The sequence below is a fragment of the Ruditapes philippinarum genome, unplaced genomic scaffold (assembly GCF_026571515.1).
Source record: "Ruditapes philippinarum isolate M1 unplaced genomic scaffold, ASM2657151v2 ctg3989_1_1_1_1, whole genome shotgun sequence".
Lineage (NCBI taxonomy): Eukaryota > Metazoa > Mollusca > Bivalvia > Venerida > Veneridae > Ruditapes > Ruditapes philippinarum.
Genome location: NW_026856833.1, coordinates 112,129 through 136,863, shown reverse-complemented (window position 1 = coordinate 136,863; position 24,735 = coordinate 112,129). Strand labels below are relative to the sequence as shown.

Here is a 24,735-nt window from a genome sequence, read left to right as displayed (position 1 = left end):
CATTAATCAATAAACTGGTTAACTTATCACAATCAAAAGGTGTATTTCCAAAATCGCGGAAGCAAGCGCTCTTACGACCCCTGTTGAAAAAAGTAGGAGTGGATCTCATTTTCTCAAACTACAGACCAGTGAGTAACCTATGTTTTCTATCGAAAGTGATTGAAAAGGCTGTTCTGCTCAGACTTAACGCTCACACAGATGAAAACAACCTGCTTCCCCAAAACCAATCCGCATATCGTCGACACCATTCATGTGAGTCAGCTCTGTTGCTGATAGTGAATGACATTTTGGACGGTTTGGAGCAACAGGAGGTAACAGCTATGCTTGCACTTGACCTAAGTGCTGCCTTTGATACAGTAGACCACGACATTTTGTTGGATGCGCTCGCTATACAATATGTTTTTTTTTCGACCGCGCTTGACTGGATCAACTCATACTTGTGTCCTCGTAGCTGTCGTGTCAGTTTAAACTCGTCGTTGTCGTCTGCGCGTTCACTGGAATGTAGTGTCCCACAAGGCAGCTGTCTTGGTCCTTGGCTTAACCTCACATACGCCGGAACGCTCTTTGACATTATACCACCTTCAGTCACGGTTCATGGCTTTGCTGACGATCACACGGAAAAACGTACGTTTCAACCCGTCAAACGAAAATGCAGAAATGAATCCCATAGAAACTCTTGAAAACTGTGCTTTTGAAACAAACAATTGGATGAATGGAAACAGATTAAAAATGAATACAACAAAAACTGAATTCATCGAGTCTGGCAGCAAACATCCGTTATCAAAATGCTCTCTTGACAAAATTAACATTGCCTTTGATGAAATCGAATCAAAGAACTGCATTCGTTATTTAGGTGCATATCTGGACGAAAATCTCAATTTCAAAGACCATGTTAAACGCAAATGCCACACTGCCATGTTCACCTACTTGAAAATAAAAAAGAAACGTCAAGAAATATCTCACAAAAGAAGCAACCGAAATATTAGTCTTGTCTCTCGTCATCTCTCATTTAGATTACTGTAATGCAATACTTTATGGAATATCCCAGTGTGAAATTCAAAACAGTTCCATTGGCAATGCACCTGCTTATTTGACTGGTCTTTTGTCTGAAAAAATTCCTTCAAGACTTCTTCGCTCTGCAGCTTCTTCAGAGGGGTGATATGTTGTTCCCTTCAATAAGAAAAAAAACTGTTAGCGACAGAAGTTTGAGTACGGTGGGACCACGCCTTTGGAACGAACTTCCAATAGACATTCGTCAGTCCGACTCTGTAGACATTTTCAAAAGTAAACTGAAAACATGGTACTTCTAGTTTGGATATTCATATAGTTCTGTTTTTTTCTGATAGAAAAGTGATCTGATAAAGTACAAATGTGATAATGAGTTAAATTTTTTTTAATTCCTTTAAATAATAATAAAAGTATTCTTCATACAGCTTCTAAATATTTTACTTATTTTAAACTTGTGTGTGTGCGTGTGTGTGTCTATATTGGTTGGATCACTCCAGTTTGCATACTCTTGCGGTGAAGACTAATGCATATGTAGACACAAATCATAGGAGACTGGCGTGTGTTTTGCTCTTTGAGGGAGGAATTCTTTGTTTGTAAGCTTTCTAAATGTTATTTTTATTGTTTGAATTGATTCCACTATTATTTTTAATTTATTTAAATAAGATCTTATCCTTTTATCCATTTAAATGTTTTATATGTACCATCGTACAACGCCATTGAAAATTGTTATTGAAATAGTCGTTTAATCGAATAAAATGTTTCATTTGATGGATGATCACCAAACTTTGTCTGTAGCATTCTTTGGTAGTATTTTTTCAAGTTTGCTCATATTAAACTGATTGGCGCCTTTTAGGGGCCGCTAAAGCTAAAAATAGAAATACCATTCAACGTGTATTTCTACAGAACTTATTGATGGATGATCACCAAACTTTGTCTGTAGCATTTTTAGGTAGTCTTTTATCAAGTTTGCTCATATTAATTAGATTGGCCCCTTTTAGGGGTCTCCAGGGCTAAAAATAGAAAAAATCTGTAAACATCTTATTCTACAGAACTAATTGATGGATGGTCATAGCATTCTTGAGTAGTCTTTTATCAAGTTTGCTCATATTAATTTGATAGGCACGTTTAAGAGGCCGCTAAAGCTAAAAGTAGAAATATCTTTAATCGTCTTTTCTAAAGACCTAATTGAACTAATTGATGGATTACCAAACTTAATCTGTAGCATTCATAGGTAGTCTTTTATCAAATTTGCTCATATTAATTTGATTGGCCCCGTTTAAAATAGATAAATACAGAATCCCTAAAGAAAGCCCAACACGGCAAAATTGAAAATGTTGCAGGCTCGGTTTGATTGAGCGGTACTGGAAAGTGCAAGTTACCGTCCACGCCCCCTAGCACCGGCTTAAGCAGAATTCAACATTTAAACATGGAATAGTAAAATTTTGAATTTAGAAACATCCGCAGATGTGTTCATACAGCGGTTATCATGGAACCTTCAATGTGACACTGTCGTGCCATTCCATGAAAAGCGGCGTATGGTCCCCAAGTAATAAAAAGCGTGTGCCCTAAACGAAAAAACAATCGGCGGAACTAAATAAAATGGAATTTTGAAAGGGGATCAGAGGTTATGAAGCCTGCGTATCACAGATAAGACGTCAAAAGACAAATTTAAAAAGCAGGTAACATATCCTGAGGGTGATTCAACATTATTCAACTAGGAATATTGGAACCACCCAACTAGAAAATGCTGAAAAGTTGAAACTAAAAATACCACAAGCACACCGATAATGTCGTGCTGAACGATCTTCAAGGATCAAAAATATAACATCATTGATTAAATGTACGGGGAGACTTTTTACTGCCGCCACACGACACAAATAACACGGATGTGATCATAAAATAGATAAATACAGAATCCCTAAAGAAAGCCCAATACGGCAAAATTGAAAATGTTGCAGGCTCGGTTTGATTGAGCCTGTTCATGGACGGTACTGGAAAGTGCAAGTTACCGTCCACGCCCCCTAGCGACGGCTTAAGCAGAATTCAACATTTAAACATGAAATAGTAAAATTTTGAATTAAGAAACATCCGCAGATGTGTTCATACAGCGGTTAACATGAACCTTCAATGTGACACTGCCGTGCCATTCCATGAAAAGCGGCGTATGGTCCCCAAGTAATAAAAAGCGTGTGCCCTAAACGAGAAAACAATGGGCGGAACTAAATAAAATGGAATTTTGAAAGGGGATCAGAGGTTATGAAGCCTGCGTATCACAGATAAGACGTCAAAAGACAAATTTAAAAAGCAGGCAACATATCCTGAGGGTGATTCAACATTATTCATTTAGGAATATTGGAACCACCCAACTAGAAAATGCTGAAAAGTTGAAACTAAAAATACCACAAGCACACCAAAAATGTCGTGCTGAACGATCTTCAAGGATCGAAAATATAACATCATTGATTAAATGTACGGGGAGACTTTTTACAGCCGCCACACGGCACAAATAACATGGATGTGATCATAAAATAGATAAATACAGAATCCCTAAAGAAAGCCCAACACGGCAAAATTGAAAATGTTGCAGGCTCGGTTTGATTGAGCCTGTTTCATGGACGGTACTGGAAAGTGCAAGTTACCGTCCACGCCCCCTAGCGACGGCTTAAGCAGAATTCAACATTTAAACATGGAATAGTAAAATTTTGAATTTAGAAACATCTGCAGATGTGTTCATACAGCGGTTATCATGGAACCTTCAATGTGACACTGTCGTGCCATTCCATGAAAAGCGGCGTATGGTCCCCAAGTAATAAAAAGCGTGTGCCCTAAACGAGAAAACAATGGGCGGAACTAAATAAAATGGAATTTTGAAAGGGGATCAGAGGTTATGAAGCCTGCTTAAATGCCCCAGGTCATGTAATTTTTTCAAATTATTGTTTAAACATATTCTATGCTCAAATTTAATATTAGAAAATATTGACAATGGATAATTTCCAACACTGAAAACCAGTTGTTTCTGGTGAGCGACCAAGGGCCTTCATGACCCTCTTGTATCTATTTTTGCGATTGGCAATATAATTAACATTGGTACCAAAGGTGGATAAATGGCACCATTGACTTAGTTTGTTCCAGTTTTTATATGCTAGAAGACATACGGGACATATGGTATGGCCCTTTATTAAACAAAACAAATGACCTCATATCCCAATTCGGTTGCATGTCGATCCATCCGTTTGTCTGTAGACAATTGGTTTCCAAAGCATAACTTGAAGAATTCTAGTGAGTGTGTTTAACTGTTTATATTTGGCATGTAATATCAATGTTATATCAAAAAAAAAACCAGGTCAAGTGCGATTTTGGCTGTAGTCAACGCATTATTAACGTCATATTTGTCACTTGCCCTTTGCTTTATGTCACTTGCTATTAGCTACTTGCCATTTGCTAAATTGTCCCCCGCCTTTTTGAAGAAAAAAAGGGGGATATAGAAATAGGCTCCGCCTGTCTGTCCGTCACATTTTCGTGTCCGATCCATAACTATGTCATTTTTCAAAGTTATTTAAAATAACTTGGCACAAATGTTTGTTTAAAAAAAAAAAACTGTTTCATGCGCAACAACCTTACCACTTACTTTAAGGTCAAGGTCACACTTGCTGATTAAGGGAACATTAATTGTCTATTTGAGGTTGTATGGCGTGTCCAGTCTAGCCAGCAAGGGATTTTGTAAGTAAAGTACTTTGTATAAATGTTCACAAGAATGAGACGATGTGTCATGCGCAAAATCAAGTCCCCTACCTTCAAGCTCAAGGCCACAGTTGGAGGTCAAAAATTAACATAGTCTGTTACAGGGTATTTTTTGTGTCCGGTCCATAACTTCTTTTATAAACTAAAAGATTTTGAAATTATTTGGCACAAATGTTCACAATAATAAGACAATGTGTCATGCGCTAAACCAGTCGCCTACCTCCAGGTTAAGGTCACAGTTGGAGGTCAAAGATTAACATAGTCTTGACAATTGACCACTGCACAAAAAAGAGTTGATCTGTCTCTTAAATTTAATATTTTCATTCTAGTCACTTGAACAATAAAAAAGGATGACTTTGCCAGATGATTATTCAAATAAGTAGACCGAGCAATATTGTGAAGGGGATTAAAGCTTATTCGTTCAAAAAATGAAGTTTACGTTTAGTTTGCTAATATTCAAATTTTATTTGGAAAACAAGTTTAATTCCACTCGGGAAGAAATGTTATAACTTATGCATCTTTATGTAATACATACATACATACATACATACATACATACATACATACAGACATACATACAGACATACATGTACTTCCAGTGGATGCCTATGCTTCTGGAATAAAAGTGAAACCTATTACTGGATTCTTTTAAATCTGGATTTATATAAGATGAGGACATTACAGAGGATTATCTGATCGTTAAATCTGGAAAGTCGCAAAGATGAATATGGGGAACTTGTTCCGGTACAATTTGAAACACGTCAAAATACTAGACAAATATAGATGATTAGCGCAGAAAGCGCTTGGCAATGTGCAATGACACTATTTGCATTGTTGGGAAAGAAATAATAAAAAAACGTGACATTTTGGTAATGTTGCATTGTAGAATGTCAAATTGCATTGTCAAGTGTCTTGGTCAACAGAAATACAGACTACGACACTCAACATTGCGAAGTGACATTTGTATAATGCGAAGTTACATCGCTGTAATGAGAAATCACGCACGACAATGCGAAGCGACAATCGGCAATGCAAAATGACATTTGATAATGTCGCTTTGTTAGAAATGAGACATAACTAAACAATAGTGTGGTATTTTGTTTGGCATTGTTAAGCGTCGTTTCGCATTGTTAAGCATCGTAAAGCATTGTCTCGATGCATGCTCCTATAGACATGTGTCGATTTATTATAGCGACCGACGACATTATAAAAGCGCTTAAATGGCACCGTAGAATTACCAAAGCATCAGTCATTCGTCTTTCGTTAACCGTCATCTGTTGTTAATCACAACCAAAAAACAACAAAAAACATTTCTACAAAACAAAGTGGTACATTTAGGACGGCACTCCATTGATCTCTTGAAAAGCTACATTGGTTAAATAGAAGTAGAATGGTTTTTGACATAAAGGGGTTACTTTTTTCGGCGGTGTCGGCGGCGTTGTCGGCGTCGGTGTCGGCGTCCCCTAAAGCTAGTCCGGAGCTTTACTCAGTCACTATAAGTCTGATTGACTTCAAACTTGGTATGCATGCTAAGTACAGTGCATAAGGACCGGTACTCTGCATTTCTTAATTTTGAGTTATTGCCCTTTGTTAATTTTCATACTTTTATTTTGTCCGGGCCATTTCTCTTCAACTAAAAAAGCTATGGACTTGAAACTTCATAGGATGATAGATCTCATTAAGAAAAAGTGCAGTGCACAAGAACCGGTACTCTGCACTTCCTAATTTTTGAGTTATTGCCCTTTGTTAATTTCATACTTTATTTTTGTCCAGGCCATTTCTCCGTATGTATAAAATCAATGGATTTGAAACTTCATAGGATGATAGATCTCATTAAGAAGAAGTGCAATGCACAAAAACCGGTACTCTGAATTTCTTATTTTTTGAGTTATTACCCTTTGTTAATTTTCATATTTTAATTTTGTCCGGGCCAGTTCTTCTTAAGTATCAAAGCTATGGACTTGAAACTTCATAGGATGATAGATCTCATTAAGAAGAAGTGCAGTGCACAAGAACTGATACTCTGCATTTCTTATTTTTTGAGTTATTGCCCTTTGTTTATTTTCATACTTTATTTTTGTCCTGGTTATTTCTTCTCAAGTATGAAAGCTATAGACATGAAACTTCATAGGATGATAGATCTCATTAAGAAAAAGTGCAGTATACAAGAACCAGTACTTTCGTTTCTTATTTGTGAGTTACTACCCTTTATTAATTTTCAAACTTTATTTTTGTCCAGGCTATTTCTCGTAAATTTTAAAAGATATGGACTTGAAACTTCATAGGATGATAGATCTCATTAAGAAAAAGTGCAGTGCACAAGAACCGGTACTCTGCACTTCCTAATTTTTGAGTTATTGCCCTTTGTTAATTTCATACTTTATTTTTGTCCAGGCCATTTCTCCGTATGTATAAAATCAATGGATTTGAAACTTCATAGGATGATAGATCTCATTAAGAAGAAGTGCAATGCACAAAAACCGGTACTCTGAATTTCTTATTTTTTGAGTTATTACCCTTTGTTAATTTTCATATTTTAATTTTGTCCGGGCCAGTTCTTCTTAAGTATCAAAGCTATGGACTTGAAACTTCATAGGATGATAGATCTCATTAAGAAGAAGTGCAGTGCACAAGAACTGATACTCTGCATTTCTTATTTTTTGAGTTATTGCCCTTTGTTTATTTTCATACTTTATTTTTGTCCTGGTTATTTCTTCTCAAGTATGAAAGCTATAGACATGAAACTTCATAGGATGATAGATCTCATTAAGAAAAAGTGCAGTATACAAGAACCAGTACTTTCGTTTCTTATTTGTGAGTTACTACCCTTTATTAATTTTCAAACTTTATTTTTGTCCAGGCTATTTCTCGTAAATTTTAAAAGATATGGACTTGAAACTTCATAGAATGATAGATCGTATTGATAAGAAGTGCAGTGCACAGAAACTGATGCTCTGCATATATTATTTTTTGAGCTATTGCCCTTTGTTACTTTTCATATTTTATTTTTGTCCTGGCCATTTATCCTAAACTATATTGTTCACAAGGCGACACATCCGACTCGCGGAGTTCTAGTTAATAAATGTGTTTTATTTCTTATTATTAACTGCATCTGTGATTGTTTGATATATGTCTAAATGAAAGACACAATGCAATTTAACAGCAAAAAGTCATCGTTATTTCAAAAAGTAAGTGCTATCAGTTCTACTTTCGTTCACATATGTATCCAAGTGTTTTAGCACAGTTATTATCATGCCAGTGATAGTGTTCGTTCGTACTCCACATGCAAGCACACTCCTCCTGGTCGTGTCCCCCGTCGTTGTGGTTTGGTTGGCCGCTGTGCCAGTCACCATCTGTTACTGGGTGATTATTAACCCAAGAGAATTTGTTTGTTCGGTGGAAATCCTTTGCTCCTATCCAAAAACCAGTCTCATGGTTATCTAAAAGAAAATATAGTCTAACATAGGTTTATATTGTAAAAAGAATGTCAGTTGAAGCAGCATTTGATGAATGCCTTTTAATTAATCAATTATTATTTTAATGTGATGCTATTTTTAGTTGCTTCATCATACGTTGAACGATTTTTATCAGATTCATTCGGAACAGTTACCTTTTTACACGCCTTAAATGTTTTGTATGCGTCATGGCAAATAAATGATGACGCAATTTTCAAAAGCACTATAGGTTTTAGTTATGTAAAAAATCTTTATCATTTTATTCATATTCCATGTCCTCAAATGCATTAACGGTTCTGCATGTGAAATATTACTTGCAAGGCAAGAAACTATATGATTTTATGTATTATATTTTCTGTAAAAATAATAAAATAAGCTAATGTGCATCAAACATTTTGTTAAAATAATATACCGTTGATATAATGACATTATTTCATGAAACAATTTCGTACTTATATCGTTCAAATTCTTTTCAGCAGATTTTGTAAGTGTGTAAAAGATCTTCTTGAACAGAATGGACAATCGTCAACATTTTTAACTTACAATGACCGTCGTGAACTAATTTCATTCTCATCATTCGTGCTTTAACGCTTGTATCCAACGCAACAAGATCACCACCATTATGTTTACAATCTGATCGAGCGCTGTCCCAGTTCCGTTGATGTGTCACAATTTTCACACATAGATGTGTACCGTCTCTTTCCAAATCCATATAACCGTCATGTGTGTCGCATTTAAATGTGTTAGTATGGTGAGTAGGTTTCGGATTTGTCACAGTGTCAGTCGCCCCTGAAATTTGAAAACAGAATGTCATGATTATCAAGAACATAAAGCCGATTCTACATTGTTGCATTTAAATATGTGTTATTTGCATTGCACTGTGCACCTAGTTAGCACTGTCATTTGTGGTCCATTCGGAACTGCCTCGGCTATTATTTATAATATTAACCTAGCTCGGAAACAGTACGTATTGAAAGTAGTTCTACCACGTGGTTTCAGATGTAAACAGAAACAGAGATAATGTAAAACGAATGTATATATTTGACATTTAATGCCTGTTCCGGTACTCTTTTGCTTGAAAAATATGTCTGACAACAATTTGTATTTCAAATATAACCACTGATGTTCAATTTCAAACAAATCCGGTACGGAATTAGACCTAACCCATTGTAGTCTAGAAAGAAGTTCTTTAAAATTTTGAAATTGCCCAGTTTAAGTCATCTCTAGTTAAATTGGTCATAATTAAAGTGTATTTATTGCATGTGTGTAGTTTTTGTGTGTTATATGATGACTTTAAAAGTGATTTTTTTGTGTATTCTCCAGGAACTCATTTGTTGGTGGAAGGATTAAAGATGTACTACCCACCAGCTGTCAGGAGTTTTTAAAGAGGTGAATATAAAAAGTGTTACAACAGAATGAAGATTTTTGAAAAAAAGTAGATGGCTAACCTATAATATTTTGGGCCTCATTGGACTTAGATAGTGTTAATGTTTAAAGTTGAAAACAGTATATAATTCATCAAGAACAGTGGAATCCAGAATTAAACCTCAAATTTGACTGATTTACTATAGAACAAATAGTACGAAAATTCACCGGTCCGAGTCCTTGTGCAGACTATTTATAAGGTAAATGCCCATTGTGGAATATTTTGTTGTTAGGCTTTAGTTTGATACATTCTTTTGTTTTGATTGTTTTTGGTAGTGTATTAACATATATTTATTTTTCATCCTCTTTTTAACACCCATATTCATTCTGTTTTAAATGTTGGTCATGTCGGGAATAGTGCCATAACTACTTTTCATGTTTTAAAATCAATATACGCTAAAATGCTATAAACTACATGTTGATTTTTATTTGTTATACATTATAATTGAAATGAAACAATAGAACAGAAGTACCTTTGCAAAGTTCAGTTGATATTTGAAATATTACATATGGATTCATTTGAGTTATATGTCTTGTGAATACTTTAATTCGCCATGCAAATATATTTAACTTTTGTTTCGAAAATTAATTGACTGCAAAATAGATAGTATTGCTCTCTTTCAGTAATTTGGTCAAAACCATCGAGCCATTTTTGTTCTAAACATGTTAACGGAGTTAATAAATTAAATTAGTGAAATAAAAACAACCTGTGTGGTGATCGATATTTGCTTTCAGGGTAGTACGGTCTTCACAAATAAAATGCCATTTGTTTCCACACTTGTCGTCATGCCAGCGATAATAATCAGGTCCGTATATTATAACACAATTTTGTGGGTTATGGTGACTATCATCCGGCTGACGATTGTGGGCAGCCTCGTCACCACCTCCCCAGTTCGTATAGAAAACCTGATGTCCGTTAGGCCAGTAGAATACACTGTTGTCGTGTTTATCGAATGCTCCTATACAGTACTTCCTATCAGACGCTTCTAAATCTGTAACAGTAATGCTTCGTACATGATTTGAGCCGAGTCAATACAAAACCAACATAGTGTGTTTGCGACCAGCATGGATCCAGACCAGCCGGCGCATCCGCGCAGTCTGATCAGGATCCATGATGTTCGCTATCAGTTTCTATACTTGTTATAGGGTTTGTAAGCGAACAGCATGGATCCTGATCAGACTGCGCGGATGCGCAGGCTGTTCTGGATCCATGCTGTTCGCAAACGCACTATGTTGGTTATGTCATTACACGGTTCAAATGCTTCCTACATGATTTGTAAATCATGGATTTTTCAGTGAGCTAAAATCCTTCTGCGACTTATCAAATCTCCACAAGCTACAAATCTGAAATTATTTCTCACCTAGTCTATTTTTCGAAATAGCTTTTTGAATAGAATTTATAGATAGAATACAAATGAAATTACCTTCAGACAAATATGTTGTTGATTACAACGTTATTTTTACTAAGTATACGTTGCTTACGTTTACACAATGTTTGTAAACATTAATTTAAAATTAATACAAGTAGATAATTGAAAAATTACTTGAATGCCGCATTATCATATTTTCTATAAACACTGTCTTCTCGTGCATATCTATGGTAACTAAATGGTCACCAATGGCTTCGCAAGCTTTCTTGGCATCGGCGTGATTAAGCAGCCTGGTTTCATCAATCTTGATACACATCCCAGTGATGTCATCATATAAATGATCTTGTTTACAGGAACCTGTATATATCATATTGAATTTCATTAACTCTGTCTAATTTTATATAATCAAATGTCAAGTCTGTTTATTAATAGGGATATGCCTTTTTCTAAATGATTTTATGTACTACCATGAGCTACAATAAATATTTATTTTCAGTCCGATATACTGAAGTTTTAGTTTGCGAAATTCAGATAACAAAATAGGCCCAGCAAACAATCTTATATTATTGCGCAAATGATATTTGATGTTGAAGAGTATATTCTTATTAATATAACATTAATGTTGCATTAAACCTCCTAAAAATCTCTGACAAAAGATTCTAGTGAAGCTTACTTCAAAGCTTTGTTTTAAGTCTGAAACTATAATAGCTAAGTGCAAGTAAAATAGACAAATGATTTTGTCATCATGATACCTTGAGAAGTTACAATGACTGGTGTCTGAGTTGTCACTTGGACGATTGGTTGATTGGACACGTGACCTTGCGTGATTGCAGGTACGGGTGTAGACATAGTGTTGTTTGTAGGGGTTCCACATTTATCATTACAGAAGTCAGTCTTACAACATGAAGGAGGACAATTTGTGTTTGTGAACGCTGAAGTCATTACATCGCATGCCTGAAAGTATAGTGAGAATAATTTATTTTAGACAAACAAGCCTTTTTGATCGGTTAAGAAGTAATTCAAAGATTTTTCTTTTTTAATTTCATTCATTTCAACCCCAAGAAGATTTCTGTCGACCCTGACGTTAATACTTGAACAAAACTTTTATCGGTCTGAGCGGTGTAAATCGGCTAACATCAGTCTGAATATTTATGTTGAATAAATCTTGTTTGGGTCGTCAGACCAAACAAATAATGGTAGCGAAATTTCAGAACCTGATGTGCTTATTTGCAAATACCGAAAGTAGTACAAACTCCTCGAAGCGGTTACTTCCCAGTATAAGTACACTGCGTAAAGATTGTCAAATGACAGGCGCATTAATTTTCAAGCCTTCTCCGGGAAAAAAATAGTTCCCGATTGGTCGAAGATTTCTAATATTGTGATATTCTTTACAGATAAACATGCTTATATTATTTCAATTTTACTTACATCAGTGTTAAACAACAGGTTTACCGAGAAATTAACAAACCCTGATTTAGAACAATGTGGTTTTCTTCAGGCTGTTATCTTAAAACTTCACCGTGACGCTCGGTAAGGAAGCGAGAGATCTGGAGTTCAAATCCCAATTAAGGCAACTTTTAAAAAAAATTGTAAGCCAAATAAATAAACATTGAATTGAATATCAGTGTTGCAATTAGCCTTATAGCCAATTTACTAAAATTATAACACTGGAAACAGCATTGGTTGCACTATACAAAAAAAAATTGGTTGATAATCTCACAATCTTTCTACCATTCTGACACCAAAACAAATCCAGAGGCTTTTATCCTTGAATTGAAAACCCGATCCTTACTTGCTTAAAGTTAATTACTCTTTAGATAGTTTTTTGCTGTCATATATGTGAGACATGATATTCTATTCTTAGTATACAAGCAATATGTATTTTTGTCAGTAATTTCTTTTTATGTCTTTTTTAATAATTGTATAAATGGTTTAAATATTACTTTAAACATTTAACATTTTCACATGATCTTGTAGATTTATTAACAAATTACACTACAACACAGAGAATGAGTGTAAGTAAGACTAGTTTTAATATTAACTTACAGCTCTACTTTCGCATTGACTTTTGTAAACTGTTTCCGGTAGACCATTGTATTCAGCAGGGCTATACAACAAACATTCCTTCAATAAATTCAAAATCAATTTTAGCTATACAGACACAAGATATATGTAGTTTTGTAGTTTTGCTTTCAAAAATATTATGTGTATAAACATTCTTAGATATAAACGATATTTTACTCAGGGATTTGATTTCTTACAGGGATGTTACAGTATAAAAGATTTTTAGATATAATGAGGGCATATGTTTTTACCTCATTTACAGCACAAACAGATACTTTGCTGCAAGCTTTCGGATCGATTAGCGCATCGCAACTGAAGCAATATGGTCCTCTTTGATTTACTGGCACGGCTTCAAACAAATTTTAAATGAAATTCAAATCAAATTCGAAATCTATCAATCGCCATCAATGACAGTGTTTAAATAATAGAATGTTAGATTTATAAATTATGCAAATTTTAAGTCACATGATTCTACATGAAATCTTATATATGTGCTTAACAGTATCTAAGTATATCAAATTTTATTTAATTTCGAAAGCGAATGAGCAATAGAATGTACATCTTGTACTGTTTATATACTAAAATTTGTAGCATTTTAATGATGTTTCAATTGAAAGCGAATAAACAATAAATGTTTCATCCTAAACTAGTAGCATTTTAATGATGCTATGATAAGTTGTTTTGCTATTTACTGTCAGTTCCGCATCCTTTGTTATTGCAGAATTCTCCAGAACAACATTCAATACATGTCGATATATCACCAGTGGTCCTTTCTTTGATGTTTGCTGATCTCTTACCAAGTATCAATGAATTTGCCGTTGAACATCTCTGTTAGAAATTAAGTACATACTATTAAATATTTCGAAAAATAAAATAATGTTAGGGGCCTTATTGATCTGTTACATATCGTTTCCAACGTCTAACTTGTCATAAAATGACCATCAATATTTATATAGCATTGACATAATTTTATTAAAGTGACATTATGCCCATCCAAGGGCATAAACCCGGTAGTGAGTGAACGGGTGAAGATCAAAATAAGTGTTTATTTTGTCATAATTCCTTTTAATTCTATGATTAAGTTGACATTAACAATAAATAACTCACAGATCCAAACGAAATTTCTGTAAAAATCCATTAGAATTTAACTATAACGCTTTGTTTATTAATAGAGTGGGACAGTCTTTTTATATTTTATGCAGATTTATAATTTTATCCTAAACATTTTCCAATATCATCTGTTGGTCAAACACCATTTTGACAGCTAATCTTTTGAAATATCAAGTCAATTCAGCTCAACTTGACTATGAAAATATGAGCACAATGTCACTTTAAGTAGCCATTTGTACATGCATTGTTCACCATTTTGTTTCAGGAGGGGTTGGGGTTGACATCAACTGTTTATGCAATGCTTATTCGTATCTTATCTAATTAAAGATTACTAGACATGATAGCATAATGCGTATAATTTTATTGTTTAAAATAATTGTCTAATTATACAAAACAGTACACATGTTATACCATTACTATTCTGTGAAATGATTCTAATTTTGAAGGAATTATATTTTCCTATTGTCTATAAATATCAAAAGATGTACCGTTATAGTGGTAATCGACCAATAGATGATTTTGAAAAGTGATTAAGATAAAATATAGATCTGCTTTAAGTATTGAAAAACTGTTTTACTCGTTTTTGATATATATTTATAGAAATGTCCGTGTGTTCAGTGATTTATAATATATCGTTCGTGCAGAGTAAATTTTAATATTCAAAGGAATTTTACAAAATATAAACTTAGTTTGCCACCTCAGTTCACTCACTATATACACTTTGATGGGCAAAATGTCATATCAATCCTGATTTAGATAATTGTTATGCTTTGATACCAAATGTACAATTTTATATTGATAGAAAACTTACATCAGTGGCCAAACACCCGGTGTTATATACAATATTACCACTTGAAGTAACAACCTGCTCTGTTGAACATTGCTGTAAAATAAACGCCGTATTAACAGTTTTCTAAAACTGTTTTATACACAGATATTTTATATGTTTGCGATAAAGGATTTATGCATTTTATCAATGCTTGTTATTGTACTTGATGATACTTTAAACATATCCAACATTTAAATGTATAAATTATTTTCTCATTTTTTTCTGTTATAATGTTTGTATTTCTTGGTTGGTTTCTCATACAAATGTATATTGATTGTGAAATCACATCTTAAAATAAAAAGATGAGCATTAAAAAAGATGCACAAACATAAAATGATGCTCTAAACCTGAAACTACAATATAGTTTTTATAATGAAATGTCCTACCTCATGCTGACTGCAAGTTACGGCATTTGAACAATCACGTGGATATGGCACGTCTTTGCATTCGAAACAGCGGACGCCATTGCCTAATCAAAAATGAAAAGAAAAAAGTGAAAATATTTTCATAATTTTATGAAAACATAAAATCTGAAACTATTATATACATCAAATGTTGCCCTTGAAATTGAAATAAGAAGACCGCTGGGCGAAGCTTTATATGCCCGAAAAGTTTGAGTCTTGGATGAATAAACAAAAAAAAATGTGACTTCTGTAAAACAGCCTTCTTTCATTGTACCCATTTATGAAGGAAATACAATGTATACATAAATTAAAGAAATTGATGTAAAAACGTATTAAAATAAAGTATAACCTCCTTCGAAAAGCAATCCTCCTTTATATCTGAAGAACCTTCATATATATATATACAGTTCCTGTTTCCAAAGCACCACCATCAAGTTGTAATTTTGTAAGTAAAATTGCTAGGACAGATGGACGGAAAGACCCCAGGGGTATAGCATAATATAACCAATTTTTAGGGCATATAATATGAAGGTCATTTGATATTGACCTTTGACCTTGTGACCCCAATGTAATATATATATATATATGGATCTTTTATTCAATATAGGTAATTATCCTATGAAGTACGATTACTGTAAGCCAAACGGAACTTGTGTTAAACCACAATTTTTAGAGTTAAGGTCATTGTGATCTTCACCTTTGACCCTATGACCCTAAAATCAATAGGGGTCATGTATTGGACATTGCTGTTCATCCTATAAAATTTTACACCTGCAAGTTGATTAATGTTTAAGTTATTGAGCGAAAACCGTTTCAAACTCATTTGTGGTACACATATTTCGAATATAAAACGACACCGACAAAAAACAGCAATTTTTACCTTCATGTCAAAACACATCAGATAGTTCCCTTTAAGTTAGATTTTATTTTGCATGGACACTTCTACGGATGATTCTTATTTCAAAATTTTACTATTTGATGATAATTGTAAAGTTATTCTTAAGACGGTGTCAATTTTGCCGTTTTTGAACGTTCTTTAGGCATTTTGTTTTCTATATTAATCATCGAAACTATTTCAATTTCAGTTAGCAAGACATAATATAACTCATAAGTTACATTAGTAAGTTATAATATAACTCACAAGTTACATAAGTAAGATATTACTCATAAGTAACGTTAGCATGATGCAATAATACTCATAAGGTGCATAAGCAATATAACTCATTAAATAGAGAAAAACAAAATCCCCACGGCAATATTGAAAATATTGCAGGCTCTTTTTGGTTGAGCCTGATCATTGACTGCACTGGTAAATGCGAAATTCCTACATAAGTTACTTGAGCAAGATAGCTCACAAGTTACATAAACAAGATATAATATAATTCATAAGGAACATTAGCAAGATATAATATAATTCACAAGTTATATATAAAAGATATAATATAACTCACAAGTTACTACATCAATATAAAATATAAATCACCAGTTACATAAGCGAGATATGATATAACTCACAAGTTACTACAACAATATAAAATATAAATCACAAGTTACATAAGCAAGATACAATATTACTCACAAGTTACAAATGTGCAACAAAGAACAAGAAGACACAGTAAGATCTTCATTCTTCTATAACCACTTACACTATGATCATAATTAATATTATCAATCAGGTCAACGCTTCATCATGATAACAGCTCTTACTTTCATTTTATTTAAATTCATGGCCACACATCAATTAAAGACATGTCTGTGATAGATTTACGAATAAATCTTATAAGCATTCTTCGTTTTCTTATGTTTTGCGTTCAAGATTCATCATTTGTCAAAGCTGCGTTCTTAACAATTTAAAAAAACCTAAGGACGATTCTGAGAACACTGTTTTGTGTGAAAGCACGGTTGTCTAACCTCGTCCTAATTATGGCCTTGTATTGTTTCTAAAGATTTAATTTTGTTTTGTCGTGAATTTACGCAGGACTAATTCTGCGTTGACACGCATCGTGCTGCGAAACGTTCATTGTCATAGTCATTGTATGGCGTTGTCGTACACTTGTTGTGCCCATTGCTCGTGCGATGGGCTGTCATGATCCATACCTGATATTTTGGTTTCATAAATATACATGAATATACTTATAGAACTGTCTTAAGCCAATTCATTGAATTCATAAAAAAAAAGGTTTGAAATTAAGAATAAGAGAAAATATTTGTTGCGTATTTGTCTTTACAATGATCCAACTCAAGTTAGGCCTTTTACACAAGAAGGTAAGACAGTTCTAATATAACAACTGATATAATATCGTCGAGCAACTAGTGTAGATTTTTTCAAAATGCAAAAGTAAAAGTGATCTTGTCAAAATTACTTCCTACCCAGCTGGTACTACTTTTATATATCACGCACTGTCCTTTCATAATTCATAAATCAACATTGTATACTCGTATATGCAAATAAACATTAAGAAAGACATTTTAACCTAAACTAAACCTAAACCTTTAACACTAAATGAAATTTGCGCCAAATAATAATACAGCGTAACGTCATTTACGAGTGATTCACACTGCCATAGTGATTCTATGCTACGAAATGAATAAATATCAATGTTTTCAATAATTTACTGTTGTTGAAATGAAATTAAGCCTAGACGTAACCACATGAATTGTCAGCATCGATGTTATATTAGCTAATTACCTAAATTGCGTTATATGTTAAATGCTGATTATTATACTGATTGGTTTTATTGTATATATGATAAACATGAGGTAACTGCACACGATAATAGTAAAAGGCGTCCGTCTAGACTGTATTTGGGCAAATGATAAGAGAAACATTTAAAATAAGCAATGGAAATTTGCAGGACGCTAGAAACAATTAGCCGCCGGCTTAAGAATGACTTCTTAACCAAGAGTATAAACTCTTATCTTATCAAGGCAACAAATCATGTTGAAGTTAACGCTATTTTAAAACTATCTGTCTGGTCGCTGAAATATGACTTGATTTATTCTTCTATCAGAGGCAAGACCGACCTGTGGATTCAGGCTTTCTTAAGCAACCGATCCCAATCTGTAGTCTTGGAAGGGGTAACCTCAGATACGGTATCCGTAGAATCCGGCGTCCCACAGGGCTCAGTCCTTGGCCCGAGTCTGTTCCTCTTCTACATAAATGACATCCCAGAGGGTCTATTTGCAGATGATACGCTGGCCTATCGTGCCATCACTAACAAGTCTGACTGTTCCACCCTACAAGCTGACCTCGACAAACTAGCTGTCTGGGAAGAGAAATGGAAAATGTCGTTCCATCCAGAAATGCCAAGTTCTCACCATCTCTAAGAAAAGAAGCCCCATCTGCCATAACTACACTCTTCATGGTCATACTCTAGAACACGTCACTTCAGCTAAATACCTTGGATGCAACCTGAATAACAACCTAGACTGGGGCCAACATATACATAACATTTGTAACAAAGCCGACCGTACCACCAGCTTCCTGCGAAGAAACCTCAACATTGCCTCTTCTTCAACCAAAGAAACGGCTTACAAAGCTCTAGTCTGCCCGACAGTAGAGTATGCGAGCACTGTCTAGGACCCCCACGAGAAGGGAGACATACAACGTCTAGACATGGTCCAACGACTTGCTGCACGGAATGTTAAAAACAAGTACCACAACAGGACCAGCGTCACAGACATGCTTGCGGACCTTGAATGGAAATCATTACAAGAACGTCGAAAGGAGGCCAGACTGATCATGCTCTACAAAGTCATCAACAACAACGTTGCTCTATACAAAGCACAACTAATACCCTCCAACTCAACATCTACAAGAAATTCACACAGCCTAACCTACAAGATACCCTACTGCCGTACACAATACCGTCAACAATCCTTCTTCCCACGTACCATCAAAGACTGGAACAGCCTACCTCCAGACACTACGTCAGCCGGTACAGTTGAGTCATTCCGTACTCATCTGTCCCACCTCTATATCTAAACCACACTCTTGTCCGTTTTTTACCTGCACTGTATATATTCCTCACTATTTTTACTCTTTCTTTCCGTCTTGCGCATTAACCTGGCAGTAAACTTCAGTTAGTTGAAGGTGGCCAGTATATTGGAAGAAGAAGAAGAAGAAGAAGAAGAAGAAGAAATTGATATTTAATGTCTAATTTTATTCCTTCGATTTGAATTTTCTTTCAATATGCTATAAATGTCTTCGAAAGGAATACACTAAGCAGACACAGGAACAAAACTTTTCGCCTTATAAAGAATAATATGGTATGAACGTATGAAAACGTTAAAGTACCCGTCAAAAGAATGACTAAGAGTTATTTCAATCTAAGTATATCCACAGTAGCCGTTTTTTAACAGAATAGAATTTTCTCTTTGACTACTCGGTGCCTCTGTGGCCGTTTTAATTTCGTTCAACGTATAAAGATATAATTACCCTTCAAGACCAATTTATATGTATAATTATTCCAGAAATTCATGCTAGAACCTTTAAAAATGTCATATGAGTATGATTTGACTTAATCAGATCAAATTGATAAATTTTTCATTCATTTGCCTAAGTATCCCTAAGATAAGTAATGGCATCATTATACAGTAGAGTTCATTATAACTATCTATATTGATGATTTCTTTTACAACTTCATTTGTATCTATATCTATATGAGTTCGTGTCAACTATCTAGATTTATGCTTTTCAGTACAAAAACAAAACAGACATGTATGGACATAAAAGATGTATGCTACCTTTTCTGCGATTTGAGCAAATCTTTAAAAATGTTACTTTAAATTTATGAATAAAAAACATCATATAATATTAATTTACTAACATGAAATTATATACAACAGCACTATCTATAAGTACATTTGTACCTGCATACCAACTGCAATCCCCTTGCATGAATTACGATGACCTTCCCTTGACACAAATGGTTTGTGCAGATATTGTTGGCTGTCAGATAGTTAATAAATCGGAGATAAACGCCAAATAAAGCCAAAACGTGCCGTGTTAAAAAGTTGGTTATTTACTGCAAACGGATAATGTGTGACTTCCTGATATAATGGTTTAGTTGTCGTCGATAGAATTTAACAAAGAATAAAAATTTAAAGAGGCCACAGAACGATTGTCACTGAGCTATCCGAAAGCAACAACAGTTTATTTGAAAGTACATATACACACATCCATTTATATTACAGCTTACCAATAAGTAAAGTTAACATAAATTTGTTTCAGTTTACATTTTAGCAATGATATTGTTGTTAGAAAAACATTTTTATGAAATTTCTTGTAATTTTAATGATACATAAGCAGAAAATCACTTTAAGAGGTATTTTCATTTCATCATTTTGTGAAGTTTGATGGCTAACAGTCTTGCAGTCTTAAACATCTTAAGTTACTGAACTTTGCAAAAAAAAGAAAATACCGCTTGAGTATTCATTTTTAAAGTCAAAAACTCAAAAAGTATAGGCTGTTAGACCGCTACACTGCCAATTTCACAAAATTATTAATATAAAAGAATGTCGTACGAACTACATAAAGAGCCGTTTTTAATGTTTATATAATATGTTCTATAATATTTCAAGAACTTCAAATGTTTAAACAACCATTTTCTTCACACCGTTAAGCTGCAAATTTCACGCTCTTGGCCGCCAAGCCAATGGGCTGCAAACATAATTTAATATTGTTAGATTTGAAAGATTAAATTAAATTTAAAAGTACTAAATCCTTTATTTCGCTTTATTATATTTTCTTCTAGAAAATATTATTAAACATTATATTAATGTATCATATTTTCATATTAAAAACAATTCTTTGATCATGCAATCGAGCAAGCACATATGAGCCGCGTCATGACAATGCCAACATTGTGCGTTTGCGACCAGCATGGATTCAGACAAGCCGGCGCATCCGCGCAGCCTGATCAGGATCCATGCTGTTCGCTCTCAATTACTCTACTTGCTATAGGGTTTATAAGAACCATTTGTATAATAACAATGCAGACAATGACTCCTGCTTTTTTTTTATTAAGGATTAGGGAAAACCCAGACAACTAATAAAACGTTTGCCTTATTGACAATAGATACATAAGTTCCTTTTCTCGTGATATGTCACTACCATTTGATTAAATATTTCAGCACAAACTATATTTACTATAAAGTTATTGTATTGAATTGAGCATTGAATTGTATTTAGAAAAAGAAGATTAAAAAAAAGAGATAAAAATGGACATATAATGGCACAGTCATTGAAATTGTAGACAATTTTAATTATTAAGGAACGTTAATTTGCTACAATGGCAATTTTGCCCTGAATAATGAATATTTATCTGGCAAAGCATTAAAAGCTTGAAATGTTTTATCATATAATTGTAAAAACATACCTCTCAGATTAACTTAGATTAAAAGTACTCTGACAATTGTTTAATTGACTCTTTTGTAGGCTCGATGTTATTATATGTCAGTGAGGAATATGGTTTTAGTAAGTTTAAGGAACTATAGCGGTTACATTTAAAGTTTTCTAAAAGTTAACTAACGTACCTATTAATTCGAGCAATTATGCTGTATATGGTGAGCTTAAGCGATATCCTTTGTATATATTACGCTATGTAAAGGTTAAACATTATTAGTACGTATTTACAAAGTTAAATTAGTCAGGTGCGGCGCAACCACGATACCATTTTAATTTTGTAAAAACATGCTAATGTTTATTAATCGGCTTAATGTTTTACATTATTTTTATAAACAGTCGACTTACTAGACTGATTAACAGTTTGTCGATTTACCGAAGTAAATGTGTAACGATTGAAAAACTGCAATCATATTGGACAAAAAAAATCAAACACTAATATCAGATTATCAAATTTTGGTGTGAAATTGTTAATTCTGAAAATATTATTCTTAACAAATTGTACAATTTAGTGGTGCATAAAATAGTTGAAAAGGTCATATAAATTGGATAAGTCGAGTTTATTATGGATGTTTTTATAAGATTATCAAAGTTTGGTGTAAATTTAGTATGCCAAAGATAGTATCCATAAAAGATCATCTGTATTCAAATTTTATTATTGTTAAATAGCAATGACAAAAAAGAACTAAATGTATGTAATTTAGCATTGTTCCTAAACGAAGCTTTTAAACATAGACATAATATAAGTATGGTAGCACAATAATGTTCCATGCAAATTGTATTTTATGGAGTCCGTTACACTTTGTTTATTAACTGTGTTAAGTTGTATTGTAATATACCTTCACAATCCTTTTATATAAAGATCAATTTATATCAAGACAAAAAATGTATTGATTCGAAACGCTTTACTCATGTGCTATTTAGTTGTTGTATGTGTGTAGAAGGTGATGTACTATGTACAAATCTGAATAAAGATATGTTCTGTTCTGCTTAATTATTCGCCGTCGAAAGCGCAATGGGGGATATCTTAGTAGTATCCGTTAGTTCTTCCGTACGTCCTTTCAACAAACTTTTTTTCAGACGCTTAACTCTAAAAGTAATAAAGTATTTGAGGTATCAACATTAGACTAATCTTACTAAGGAGGAATCGAGTGCAGTGTTGACCTACCCTTTAAATGTTTTTGAATTATTGTCCTTTGTGTTTTGTGTGTGTGGTTTTCTTGGGGTTTTTTTTGTTTGTTTGTTTTGTTTTATATTTTTTTTTGAGAGAGAGAGAGAGAGAGAGGGGGGGGGGTAATATTTTTTTGTCAGGGATGGGGTCATTTTTAGGTCCAGACCATAACTCTTATATAATAATAATTTTTGACTTATTACTTCATTTTTATGATTAGTAATTTTGAATGTTTTAGCAATTTGCCATGCTTGATTTTTGTTCGGAGCGTAAATCGAAAAGTTCTGGTAAATTAAGAATTTTGAAACATCCCCAGATGTGTTCATATGGCGGTTATCATGGAACCTTCAACCTTTCAATTCATTTATGAATTTTCCCGAAATCTTGAGTCGACAAATATATACATGTATAACGTTACGTTGACTTACTAAAGCAACAATTAAAACTGCATGTAACCTTTTAATTGATATTGCAATATGAAGCTTTTCAAAACATTATTTATCATTTTCCCCTTTTTGATCATCTCGTTCCCTACCTTTGCTTAACTCGTCCTGAATTAAGCGAAATAAGATGGTTTGAAATTGTTTGAAATTGTTTAGATGTAAGAAAATGGTTTATACAAAATTTAAACTGAAATAAAATACGTCTTTTGGTTTCAATTTAGGTGAAATAGAATAATAAAAAAACTTGTGTAATATGTTCTGTTATTATATAGTGATGACCTTGTTTGCAATTCTTTTGTTTCACATTCATATGTTGCATGCATATAAAATAATCACCAAAGCGTACGTGAATATCAATCAAGTTGATATAATACTACAAAACTACATGTCAGTTTGCAAATGTCCGATCGAGTACAAATTAGAAGTTGTAAGGCATTACATAGTGCACTTAAAATAGTAACAGCTGTATGAAAGGTGTAATATTGAAATTAACAGAATTATGAGGTATGATAATCCAAATATGATTAATAAAAAGTCATGGTTTTCATTTTTCATTGATTTCAATTAAATAGCAGACAGAACAAAACTTTATTTTAGTACGCGCAAGTTATCATGCAATAAAAAGTATTACTATAAATAAAGAAAGGTCACAGTAAACAAGATATAATATATCTCAGTCGAGTGTCAAGTTTTGAATTTTCTCGTAACTTTGATTTTTTTGTTTTGCTAAATGCTTGCGGTCTTGAAAGGTTTTGCTTTGAGATTTCGATTTTTCGTCATTTTGCCTAGCGCACTAGAAGTACTTGTGGAAGTCTAGTCGAAGGTTGTCGTTGAAATAGCATCCTGAACAGGCGGGGCGTTCCATAATATCGTTAAAAGCGACACGTTTCTTGTTTCAAATCTAAGCAAAACGAACGCATTTCGGTAAAGGCTTGTTGAAAACCTTAGCTTGAAAATTACTTCCAGGCCATCGTTAAGTATTTTTCTATGTAATATGTGAACTACTTGCTATTAAACAGAATTCAGTCGTCTTTTTTAATACATTTTGATATACTGTTCTAATGACTTAATGCAGACATTAGTTCAGGAAGGTTACAACTTATCCGGCAATAGCTAACACTGTAGGAATGTTTGCCACAGTTTGGTAATTTGACTGTCTTTGTTTTCACAATTTTGTAAACAAAGGAATCTGTGTCTACAGTACAGTACGTTTTGCGATTGGATTACTGCATAATGTGTATAAAAACACCGGGGGATGATTAACTCTTCAATTCTATGTTAGTAAAATGTCTATACTAATATTAGGAAC

General features: G+C 33.6%; 1 protein-coding gene across 1 annotated transcript; it reads right to left on the bottom strand.

Annotated features, from left to right (window-relative positions):
- Positions 1-7,818: 7,818 nt before the first annotated feature.
- On the bottom strand, positions 7,819-17,072 carry LOC132747838 (macrophage mannose receptor 1-like). Its single transcript, XM_060737364.1, has 11 exons — positions 16,986-17,072; positions 15,389-15,471; positions 14,985-15,056; positions 13,756-13,891; positions 13,315-13,412; positions 13,046-13,123; positions 11,752-11,953; positions 11,174-11,356; positions 10,337-10,621; positions 8,748-8,993; positions 7,819-8,189 (listed from the first exon to the last, which is right to left on the bottom strand). Exons 1-11 carry the CDS (start codon positions 17,032-17,034, stop codon positions 7,954-7,956), a joined length of 1,668 nt encoding a protein of 555 aa, XP_060593347.1. The 5' UTR covers positions 17,035-17,072; the 3' UTR covers positions 7,819-7,953.
- Between the last annotated feature and the right edge of the window lie 7,663 nt (positions 17,073-24,735).

Excerpts from the sequence above, each read along its gene's own strand:
- LOC132747838 (XM_060737364.1), bottom strand. The coding sequence starts at position 17,034 with ATGAAGATCTTACTGTGTCTTCTTGTTCTTTGTTGCACATTTGTAACT. Across the intron at positions 15,057-15,388 it reads TAACTTGCAGTCAGCATGAG|CAATGTTCAACAGAGCAGGT; the intron begins GTAGGACATTTC and ends TTTATTTTACAG. Across the intron at positions 8,190-8,747 it reads ATTAGTTCACGACGGTCATT|ATAACCATGAGACTGGTTTT; the intron begins GTAAGTTAAAAA and ends ATTTTCTTTTAG.